General features: G+C 37.1%; 1 protein-coding gene across 2 annotated transcripts in view; it reads left to right on the top strand.

Annotated features, from left to right (window-relative positions):
- The window catches only part of LOC575699 (protein arginine methyltransferase NDUFAF7, mitochondrial), a 39,260-nt gene extending 27,698 nt beyond the window's left edge, over positions 1 to 11,562 (top strand). For both annotated transcript variants that reach the window (XM_030999297.1, XM_776085.4), the window contains one exon: positions 11,200 to 11,562. In XM_030999297.1, the coding sequence (XP_030855157.1) occupies positions 11,200 to 11,352 (153 nt within the window). In that variant the 3' untranslated portion in view covers positions 11,353 to 11,562. The remainder of the gene's footprint in view (positions 1 to 11,199) is intronic.
- The last annotated feature ends 322 nt before the right edge of the window (positions 11,563 to 11,884 follow it).

The raw sequence follows: 11,884 nt of genomic DNA on the forward strand, positions 1-11,884 counted from the left end.
TGATAGTCCTAACATGCCCTTAGAATCATAACGACTCCCGTTCGTTCCCAAAAAGGGGATTAGGGCAAATATTGATAATTTGAAAATTGCCCCTTTTTGGAAAAAAATGGCAAGAGGTTAGCTCATTGTTTTTACCACAAGGTGAAATTTTTCAATCCTCTCCCTTTTCTCTCTGTGATAGTCCTAACATGCCCTTTGTAGTATTTTGAATTCCGTTTGTTCCCATAAAGGAGATTAGGGCAAATATTGATAATTTGAAAATTGCCCCTTTTTGGAAAAAAATGGCAAGGGGTTAGCTCATTGTTTTTACCACAAGGTGAAATTTTTCAATCCTCTCCTTTTTCTCTCTGTGATAGTCCTAACATGCCCTTAGAATCATAACGACTCCCGTTCGTTCCCAAAAAGGGGATTAGGGCAAATATTGATGATTTGAAAATTGCCCCTTTTTGGAAAAAAATGGCAAGAGGTTAGCTCATTGTTTTTACCACAAGGTGAAATTTTTCAATCCTCTCCCCTTTCTCTCTCTGATAGTCCTAACATGCCCTTTGTAGTATTTTGAATTCCGTTTGTTCCCATAAAGGAGATTAGGGCAAATATTGATAATTTGAAAATTGCCCCTTTTTGGAAAAAAATGGCAAGGGGTTAGCTCATTGTTTTTACCACAAGGTGAAATTTTTCAATCCTCTCCCTTTTCTCTCTGTGATAGTCCTAACATGCCCTTAGAATCATAACGACTCCCGTTCGTTCCCAAAAAGGGGATTAGGGCAAATATTGATGATTTGAAAATTGCCCCTTTTTGGAAAAAAATGGCAAGAGGTTAGCTCATTGTTTTTACCACAAGGTGAAATTTTTCAATCCTCTCCCTTTTCTCTCTGTGATAGTCCTAACATGCCCTTACAGGTATTTTCACCCCTGTTTGTTCCCATAAAGGGGGTTAGGGCAAATATTGATAATTTGAAAATTGCCCCTTTTTGGAAAAAAATGGCAAGGGGTTAGCCCATCGTTTTTACCAAAAAGTGAAATTTTTCAATCCTCTCCCTTTTCTCTCTGTGATAGTCCTAACATGCCCTTAGAGGTATTTTCACCCCTGTTTGTTCCCATAAAGGGGGTTAGGGCAAATATTGATAATTTGAAAATTGCCCCTTTTTGGAAAAAAATGGCTCATTGTTTTTACCACAAGGTGAAATTTTTCAATCCTCTCCCTTTTCTCTCTGTGATAGTCCTAACATGCCCTTAGAATCATAACGACTCCCGTTCGTTCCCAAAAAGGGCGTTAGGGCAAATATTGATAATTTGAAAATTGCCCCTTTTTGGTAAAAAATGGCAAGGGGTTAGCTCATTGTTTTTACCACAAGGTGAAATTTTTAATCATCTCCCTTTTCCCTCTTTAATAGTCCGAACATCTCCTTAGAATCATTACGATTCTGGTATGTTCACAAAAAGGGAAATAAAAGCACATTTGATATAAATTCTAAAATTGCCCCTTTTTGGAAAAAATGGCAAGGGGTTAGTTCATTGTTTTTGCCAAAAAATGAAAATTTTCAATTCTCTCCCTTTTCTCTCTGTGATGGTCCTTACATGCCCTTAGAGGTATTTTCACCCCCGTTTGTTCCCATAAAGGGGGTTAGGGCAAATATTGATAATTTGAAAATTGCCCCTTTTTGGAAAAAAATGGCAAGGGGTTAGCCCATCGTTTTTACCAAAAAGTGAAAATTTTCAATCCTCTCCCTTTTCTCTCTGTGATAGTCCTAACATGCGCTTTGTAGTATTTTGAATCCCGTTTGTTCCTCCCATAAAGGGGATTAGGGCAAATATTGATAATTTGAAAATTGCCCCTTTTTGGAAAAAAATGGCAAGAGGTGAGCTCATTGTTTTTACCACAAGGTGAAATTTTTCAATCCTCTCCCTTTTCTCTCTGTGATAGTCCTAACATGCCCTTTGTAGTATTTTGAATCCCGTTTGTTCCCATAAAGGGGATTAGGGCAAATATTGATAATTTGAAAATTGCCCCTTTTTGGAAAAAAATGGCAAGGGGTTAGCTCATTGTTTTTACCACAAGGTGAAATTTTTCAATCCTCTCCCTTTTCTCTCTGTGATAGTCCTAACATGCCCTTAGAATCTTAACGACTCCCGTTCGTTCCCAAAAAGGGCGTTAGGGCAAATATTGATGATTTGAAAATTGCCCTTTTTTTGAAAAAATGGCAAGGGGTTAGTTCATTGTTTTTGCCAAAAAATGAAAATTTTCAATCCTCTCCCTTTTCTCTCTGTGATAGTCCTAACATGCCCTTTGTAGTATTTTGAATCCCGTTTGTTCCTCCCATAAAGGGGATTAGGGTAAATATTGATAATTTGAAAATTGCCCCTTTTTGGAAAAAAATGGCAAGAGGTTAGCTCATTGTTTTTGGCAAAAAGTGAAAATTTTCAATCTTCTCTGTTACTCCCTGTAAAAGCCCTCACACGCTCTTAGAAGTATTTTCACCCTGTTTGTTCCCATAAAGGGGGTTAGGGCAAATATTGATAATTTGAAAATTGCCCCTTTTTGGTAAAAAATGGCAAGGGGTTAGCTCATTGTTTTTACCACAAGGTGAAATTTTTAATCATCTCCCTTTTCCCTCTTTAATAGTCCGAACATCTCCTTAGAATCATTACGATTCTGGTATGTTCACAAAAAGGGAAATAAAAGCACATTTGATATAAATTCTAAAATTGCCCCTTTTTGGAAAAAATGGCAAGGGGTTAGTTCATAGTTTTTGCCAAAAAATGAAAATTTTCAATCCTCTCCATGATAGTCCTAACATGCCTTTAGAATCATTACGACTCCCGTTCGTTCCCAAAAAGGGCGTTAGGGCAAATATTGATGATTTGAAAATTGCCCTTTTTTTGAAAAACTGGCAAGGGGTTAGTTCATTGTTTTTGCCAAAAAATGAACATTTTCAATTCTCTCCCTTTTCTCTCTGTGATGGTCCTTACATGCCCTTAGAGGTATTTTCACCCCCGTTTGTTCCCATAAAGGGGGTTAGGGCAAATATTGATAATTTGAAAATTGCCCCTTTTTGGAAAAAAATGGCAAGGGGTTAGCCCATCGTTTTTACCAAAAAGTGAAATTTTTCAATCCTCTCCCTTTTCTCTCTGTGATAGTCCTAACATGCCCTTAGAATCATAACGACTCCCGTTCATTCCCCAAAAAGGGCGTTAGGGCAAATATTGATGATTTGAAAATTGCCCTATTTTTGAAAAACTGGCAAGGGGTTAGTTCATTGTTTTTGCCAAAAAATGAACATTTTCAATTCTCTCCCTTTTCTCTCTGTGATGGTCCTTACATGCCCTTAGAGGTATTTTCACCCCCGTTTGTTCCCATAAAGGGGATTAGGGCAAATATTGATAATTTGAAAATTGCCCCTTTTTGGAAAAAAATGGCAAGGGGTTAGCCCATCGTTTTTACCAAAAAGTGAAAATTTTCAATCCTCTCCCTTTTCTCTCTGTGATAGTCCTAACATGCGCTTTGTAGTATTTTGAATCCCGTTTGTTCCTCCCATAAAGGGGATTAGGGCAAATATTGATAATTTGAAAATTGCCCCTTTTTGGTAAAAAATGGCAAGGGGTTAGCTCATTGTTTTTACCACAAGGTGAAATTTTTAATCATCTCCCTTTTCGCTCTTTAATAGTCCGAACATCTCCTTAGAATCATTACGATGCTGGTATGTTCACAAAAAGGGAAATAAAAGCACATTTGATATAAATTCTAAAATTGCCCCTTTTTGGAAAAAATGGCAAGGGGTTAGTTCATAGTTTTTGCCAAAAAATGAAAATTTTCAATCCTCTCCATGATAGTCCTAACATGCCTTTAGAATCATTACGACTCCCGTTCGTTCCCAAAAAGGGGATTAGGGCAAATATTGATGATTTGAAAATTGCCCCTTTTTGGAAAAAAATGGCAAGAGGTTAGCTCATTGTTTTTACCACAAGGTGAAATTTTTCAATCCTCTCCCTTTTCTCTCTGTGATAGTCCTAACATGCCCTTAGAATCATAACGACTCCCGTTCGTTCCCAAAAAGGGGATTAGGGCAAATATTGATGATTTGAAAATTGCCCCTTTTTGGAAAAAAATGGCAAGAGGTTAGCTCATTGTTTTTACCACAAGGTGAAATTTTTCAATCCTCTCCCTTTTCTCTCTGTGATAGTCCTAACATGCCCTTTGTAGTATTTTGAATCCCGTTTGTTCCTCCCATAAAGGGGATTAGGGCAAATATTGATAATTTGAAAATTGCCCCTTTTTGGAAAAAAATGGCAAGAGGTTAGCTCATTGTTTTTACCACAAGGTGAAATTTTTCAATCCTCTCCCTTTTCTCTCTGTGATAGTCCTAACATGCCCTTTGTAGTATTTTGAATCTCGTTTGTTCCCATAAAGGAGATTAGGGCAAATATTGATAATTTGAAAATTGCCCCTTTTTGGAAAAAAATGGCAAGGGGTTAGCTCATTGTTTTTACCACAAGGTGAAATTTTTCAATCCTCTCCCTTTTCTCTCTGTGATAGTCCTAACATGCCCTTAGAATCATAACGACTCCCGTTCGTTCCCAAAAAGGGGATTAGGGCAAATATTGATGATTTGAAAATTGCCCCTTTTTGGAAAAAAATGGCAAGAGGTTAGCTCATTGTTTTTACCACAAGGTGAAATTTTTCAATCCTCTCCCTTTTCTCTCTGTGATAGTCCTAACATGCCCTTTGTAGTATTTTGAATTCCGTTTGTTCCCATAAAGGAGATTAGGGCAAATATTGATAATTTGAAAATTGCCCCTTTTTGGAAAAAAATGGCAAGGGGTTAGCTCATTGTTTTTACCACAAGGTGAAATTTTTCAATCCTCTCCCTTTTCTCTCTGTGATAGTCCTAACATGCCCTTTGTAGTATTTTGAATTCCGTTTGTTCCCATAAAGGAGATTAGGGCAAATATTGATAATTTGAAAATTGCCCCTTTTTTGGAAAAAAATGGCAAGGGGTTAGCTCATTGTTTTTACCACAAGGTGAAATTTTTCAATCCTCTCCCTTTTCTCTCTGTGATAGTCCTAACATGCCCTTTGTAGTATTTTGAATCCCGTTTGTTCCCATAAAGGGGATTAAGGCAAATATTGATAATTAGAAAATTGCCCCTTTTTGGAAAAAAATGGCAAGGGGTTAGCTCATTGTTTTTACAACAAGGTGAAATTTTTCAATCCTCTCCTTTTTCTCTCTGTGATAGTCCTAACATGCCCTTAGAATCATAACGACTCCCGTTCGTTCCCAAAAAGGGGATAAGGGCAAATATTGATGATTTGAAAATTGCCCCTTTTTGGAAAAAAATGGCAAGAGGTTAGCTCATTGTTTTTACCACAAGGTGAAATTTTTCAATTCTCTCCCTTTTTTCAATGTGATAGTCCTAACATGCCCTTAGAGGTATTTTTACCCCTGTTTGTTCCCATAAAGGGGGTTAGGGCAAATATTGATAATTTGAAAATTGCCCCTTTTTGGAAAAAAATGGCAAGGGGTTAGCCCATCGTTTTTACCAAAAAGTGAAAATTTTCAATCCTCTCCCTTTTCTCTCTGTGATGGTCCTAACATGCCCTTAGAGGTATTTTCACCCCCGTTTGTTCCCATAAAGGGGGTTAGGGCAAATATTGATAATTTGAAAATTACTCCTTTTTGGAAAAAAATGGCAAGGGGTTAGCCCATCGTTTTTACCAAAAAGTGAAAATTTTCAATCCTCTCCCTTTTCTCTCTGTGATAGTCCTAACATGCGCTTTGTAGTATTTTGAATCCCGTTTGTTCCTCCCATAAAGGGGATTAGGGCAAATATTGATAATTTGAAAATTGCCCCTTTTTGGAAAAAAATGGCAAGAGGTTAGCTCATTGTTTTTACCACAAGGTGAAATTTTTCAATCCTCTCCCTTTTCTCTCTGTGATAGTCCTAACATGCCCTTTGTAGTATTTTGAATTCTGTTTGTTCCCATAAAGGGGATTAGGGCAAATATTGATAATTTGAAAATTGCCCCTTTTTGGAAAAAAATGGCAAGGGGTTAGCTCATTGTTTTTACCACAAGGTGAAATTTTTAATCATCTCCCTTTTCCCTCTTTAATAGTCCGAACATCTCCTTAGAATCATTACGATGCTGGTATGTTCACAAAAAGGGAAATAAAAGCACATTTGATATAAATTCTAAAATTGCCCCTTTTTGGAAAAAATGGCAAGGGGTTAGTTCATAGTTTTTGCCAAAAAATGAAAATTTTCAATCCTCTCCATGATAGTCCTAACATGCCTTTAGAATCATTACGACTCCCGTTCGTTCCCAAAAAGGGGATTAGGGCAAATATTGATGATTTGAAAATTGCCCCTTTTTGGAAAAAAATGGCAAGAGGTTAGCTCATTGTTTTTACCACAAGGTGAAATTTTTCAATCCTCTCCCTTTTCTCTCTGTGATAGTCCTAACATGCCCTTAGAATCATAACGACTCCCGTTCGTTCCCAAAAAGGGGATTAGGGCAAATATTGATGATTTGAAAATTGCCCCTTTTTGGAAAAAAATGGCAAGAGGTTAGCTCATTGTTTTTACCACAAGGTGAAATTTTTCAATCCTCTCCCTTTTCTCTCTGTGATAGTCCTAACATGCCCTTTGTAGTATTTTGAATCCCGTTTGTTCCTCCCATAAAGGGGATTAGGGCAAATATTGATAATTTGAAAATTGCCCCTTTTTGGAAAAAAATGGCAAGAGGTTAGCTCATTGTTTTTACCACAAGGTGAAATTTTTCAATCCTCTCCCTTTTCTCTCTGTGATAGTCCTAACATGCCCTTTGTAGTATTTTGAATCTCGTTTGTTCCCATAAAGGAGATTAGGGCAAATATTGATAATTTGAAAATTGCCCCTTTTTGGAAAAAAATGGCAAGGGGTTAGCTCATTGTTTTTACCACAAGGTGAAATTTTTCAATCCTCTCCCTTTTCTCTCTGTGATAGTCCTAACATGCCCTTAGAATCATAACGACTCCCGTTCGTTCCCAAAAAGGGGATTAGGGCAAATATTGATGATTTGAAAATTGCCCCTTTTTGGAAAAAAATGGCAAGAGGTTAGCTCATTGTTTTTACCACAAGGTGAAATTTTTCAATCCTCTCCCTTTTCTCTCTGTGATAGTCCTAACATGCCCTTTGTAGTATTTTGAATTCCGTTTGTTCCCATAAAGGAGATTAGGGCAAATATTGATAATTTGAAAATTGCCCCTTTTTGGAAAAAAATGGCAAGGGGTTAGCTCATTGTTTTTACCACAAGGTGAAATTTTTCAATCCTCTCCCTTTTCTCTCTGTGATAGTCCTAACATGCCCTTTGTAGTATTTTGAATTCCGTTTGTTCCCATAAAGGAGATTAGGGCAAATATTGATAATTTGAAAATTGCCCCTTTTTTGGAAAAAAATGGCAAGGGGTTAGCTCATTGTTTTTACCACAAGGTGAAATTTTTCAATCCTCTCCCTTTTCTCTCTGTGATAGTCCTAACATGCCCTTAGAATCATAACGACTCCCGTTCGTTCCCAAAAAGGGGATTAGGGCAAATATTGATGATTTGAAAATTGCCCCTTTTTGGAAAAAAATGGCAAGAGGTTAGCTCATTGTTTTTACCACAAGGTGAAATTTTTCAATCCTCTCCCTTTTCTCTCTGTGATAGTCCTAACATGCCCTTACAGGTATTTTCACCCCTGTTTGTTCCCATAAAGGGGGTTAGGGCAAATATTGATAATTTGAAAATTGCCCCTTTTTGGAAAAAAATGGCAAGGGGTTAGCCCATCGTTTTTACCAAAAAGTGAAATTTTTCAATCCTCTCCCTTTTCTCTCTGTGATAGTCCTAACATGCCCTTAGAGGTATTTTCACCCCTGTTTGTTCCCATAAAGGAGATTAGGGCAAATATTGATAATTTGAAAATTGCCCCTTTTTTGGAAAAAAATGGCAAGGGGTTAGCTCATTGTTTTTACCACAAGGTGAAATTTTTCAATCCTCTCCCTTTTCTCTCTGTGATAGTCCTAACATGCCCTTTGTAGTATTTTGAATCCCGTTTGTTCCCATAAAGGGGATTAAGGCAAATATTGATAATTAGAAAATTGCCCCTTTTTGGAAAAAAATGGCAAGGGGTTAGCTCATTGTTTTTACAACAAGGTGAAATTTTTCAATCCTCTCCTTTTTCTCTCTGTGATAGTCCTAACATGCCCTTAGAATCATAACGACTCCCGTTCGTTCCCAAAAAGGGGATAAGGGCAAATATTGATGATTTGAAAATTGCCCCTTTTTGGAAAAAAATGGCAAGAGGTTAGCTCATTGTTTTTACCACAAGGTGAAATTTTTCAATTCTCTCCCTTTTTTCAATGTGATAGTCCTAACATGCCCTTAGAGGTATTTTTACCCCTGTTTGTTCCCATAAAGGGGGTTAGGGCAAATATTGATAATTTGAAAATTGCCCCTTTTTGGAAAAAAATGGCAAGGGGTTAGCCCATCGTTTTTACCAAAAAGTGAAAATTTTCAATCCTCTCCCTTTTCTCTCTGTGATGGTCCTAACATGCCCTTAGAGGTATTTTCACCCCCGTTTGTTCCCATAAAGGGGGTTAGGGCAAATATTGATAATTTGAAAATTACTCCTTTTTGGAAAAAAATGGCAAGGGGTTAGCCCATCGTTTTTACCAAAAAGTGAAAATTTTCAATCCTCTCCCTTTTCTCTCTGTGATAGTCCTAACATGCGCTTTGTAGTATTTTGAATCCCGTTTGTTCCTCCCATAAAGGGGATTAGGGCAAATATTGATAATTTGAAAATTGCCCCTTTTTGGAAAAAAATGGCAAGAGGTTAGCTCATTGTTTTTACCACAAGGTGAAATTTTTCAATCCTCTCCCTTTTCTCTCTGTGATAGTCCTAACATGCCCTTTGTAGTATTTTGAATTCTGTTTGTTCCCATAAAGGGGATTAGGGCAAATATTGATAATTTGAAAATTGCCCCTTTTTGGAAAAAAATGGCAAGGGGTTAGCTCATTGTTTTTACCACAAGGTGAAATTTTTAATCATCTCCCTTTTCCCTCTTTAATAGTCCGAACATCTCCTTAGAATCATTACGATGCTGGTATGTTCACAAAAAGGGAAATAAAAGCACATTTGATATAAATTCTAAAATTGCCCCTTTTGGAAAAAATGGCAAGGGGTTAGTTCATAGTTTTTGCCAAAAAATGAAAATTTTCAATCCTCTCCATGATAGTCCTAACATGCCTTTAGAATCATTACGACTCCCGTTCGTTCCCAAAAAGGGGATTAGGGCAAATATTGATGATTTGAAAATTGCCCCTTTTTGGAAAAAAATGGCAAGAGGTTAGCTCATTGTTTTTACCACAAGGTGAAATTTTTCAATCCTCTCCCTTTTCTCTCTGTGATAGTCCTAACATGCCCTTAGAATCATAACGACTCCCGTTCGTTCCCAAAAAGGGGATTAGGGCAAATATTGATGATTTGAAAATTGCCCCTTTTTGGAAAAAAATGGCAAGAGGTTAGCTCATTGTTTTTACCACAAGGTGAAATTTTTCAATCCTCTCCCTTTTCTCTCTGTGATAGTCCTAACATGCCCTTTGTAGTATTTTGAATCCCGTTTGTTCCTCCCATAAAGGGGATTAGGGCAAATATTGATAATTTGAAAATTGCCCCTTTTTGGAAAAAAATGGCAAGAGGTTAGCTCATTGTTTTTACCACAAGGTGAAATTTTTCAATCCTCTCCCTTTTCTCTCTGTGATAGTCCTAACATGCCCTTTGTAGTATTTTGAATCTCGTTTGTTCCCATAAAGGAGATTAGGGCAAATATTGATAATTTGAAAATTGCCCCTTTTTGGAAAAAAATGGCAAGGGGTTAGCTCATTGTTTTTACCACAAGGTGAAATTTTTCAATCCTCTCCCTTTTCTCTCTGTGATAGTCCTAACATGCCCTTAGAATCATAACGACTCCCGTTCGTTCCCAAAAAGGGGATTAGGGCAAATATTGATGATTTGAAAATTGCCCCTTTTTGGAAAAAAATGGCAAGAGGTTAGCTCATTGTTTTTACCACAAGGTGAAATTTTTCAATCCTCTCCCTTTTCTCTCTGTGATAGTCCTAACATGCCCTTTGTAGTATTTTGAATTCCGTTTGTTCCCATAAAGGAGATTAGGGCAAATATTGATAATTTGAAAATTGCCCCTTTTTGGAAAAAAATGGCAAGGGGTTAGCTCATTGTTTTTACCACAAGGTGAAATTTTTCAATCCTCTCCCTTTTCTCTCTGTGATAGTCCTAACATGCCCTTTGTAGTATTTTGAATTCCGTTTGTTCCCATAAAGGAGATTAGGGCAAATATTGATAATTTGAAAATTGCCCCTTTTTTGGAAAAAAATGGCAAGGGGTTAGCTCATTGTTTTTACCACAAGGTGAAATTTTTCAATCCTCTCCCTTTTCTCTCTGTGATAGTCCTAACATGCCCTTAGAATCATAACGACTCCCGTTCGTTCCCAAAAAGGGGATTAGGGCAAATATTGATGATTTGAAAATTGCCCCTTTTTGGAAAAAAATGGCAAGAGGTTAGCTCATTGTTTTTACCACAAGGTGAAATTTTTCAATCCTCTCCCTTTTCTCTCTGTGATAGTCCTAACATGCCCTTACAGGTATTTTCACCCCTGTTTGTTCCCATAAAGGGGGTTAGGGCAAATATTGATAATTTGAAAATTGCCCCTTTTTGGAAAAAAATGGCAAGGGGTTAGCTCATTGTTTTTACCACAAGGTGAAATTTTTCAATCCTCTCCCTTTTCTCTCTGTGATAGTCCTAACATGCCCTTAGAATCATAACGACTCCCGTTCGTTCCCAAAAAGGGGATTAGGGCAAATATTGATGATTTGAAAATTGCCCCTTTTTGGAAAAAAATGGCAAGAGGTTAGCTCATTGTTTTTACCACAAGGTGAAATTTTTCAATCCTCTCCCTTTTCTCTCTGTGATAGTCCTAACATGCCCTTAGAGGTATTTTCACCCCTGTTTGTTCCCATAAAGGGGGTTAGGGCAAATATTGATAATTTGAAAATTTCTGCCAAAAAATGAAAAATTTCAATTCTCTCCATGATATACCCAACACCAAGGATAATTTAGGGTTGATGAAATTGATTTTAGAAATCCACTCAAATTTTGTCTTTCCTCAGGCATTACTGAAAGCCACGCCTTCCGAGGAGCACACGAATCTCATCAGCGGCTACAAGATGCTGACCGAACCTGATCAGATGGGTGAAAGATTCAAGTTCTTCTCCATCCTACCTCAACTACCAAACCAGTATGTTCCAGCTGGATTCAGATAATACTGCCCTGGTGCCTTCATTGGAAGCACATAAAGACATTTTATATATAGATATATATCATCTTGTGTGTGTGTAGTGACCGAGAGAAATCTTTTCCATATTCAAATACTGGTCTTCCTGTACACGAATGTTACGTTAAAGCCATCATTTGTATACAGTGCGTCCCAGAAAAAAAGAAACCGAGAAGTATCGATGTTTTATCATAACTTAATCACACATATTTGGAAAGCTTAGAGTCTCCTCTTTCATGTGGTGCTACTCAGAAAATGCATATTTCACGCATGAATGATTAAAAGCAATTTAAAGGAAGGAAACCAAAAAGACATTTGGCAGGCGGTATCTGAATTTCAAAGAAAAAAATTCACATTTCTAAAAAGTTAATTTTCTGACCTTTCATATGATTCCTCAATCAAGGAAAATGAACCAGGAATAACAAAGTTCTGTTTGTTTAAAGTAGCCCTTACATTTTCATAATTTTAACAAACGAATTCGTTTTCACTGGGTGCCTGCCGTAGCAAAAAGCAGATTTGAC

This window comes from Strongylocentrotus purpuratus, unplaced genomic scaffold, assembly GCF_000002235.5.
Source record: "Strongylocentrotus purpuratus isolate Spur 01 unplaced genomic scaffold, Spur_5.0 spur5_scaffold_5, whole genome shotgun sequence".
NCBI lineage: Eukaryota > Metazoa > Echinodermata > Echinoidea > Camarodonta > Strongylocentrotidae > Strongylocentrotus > Strongylocentrotus purpuratus.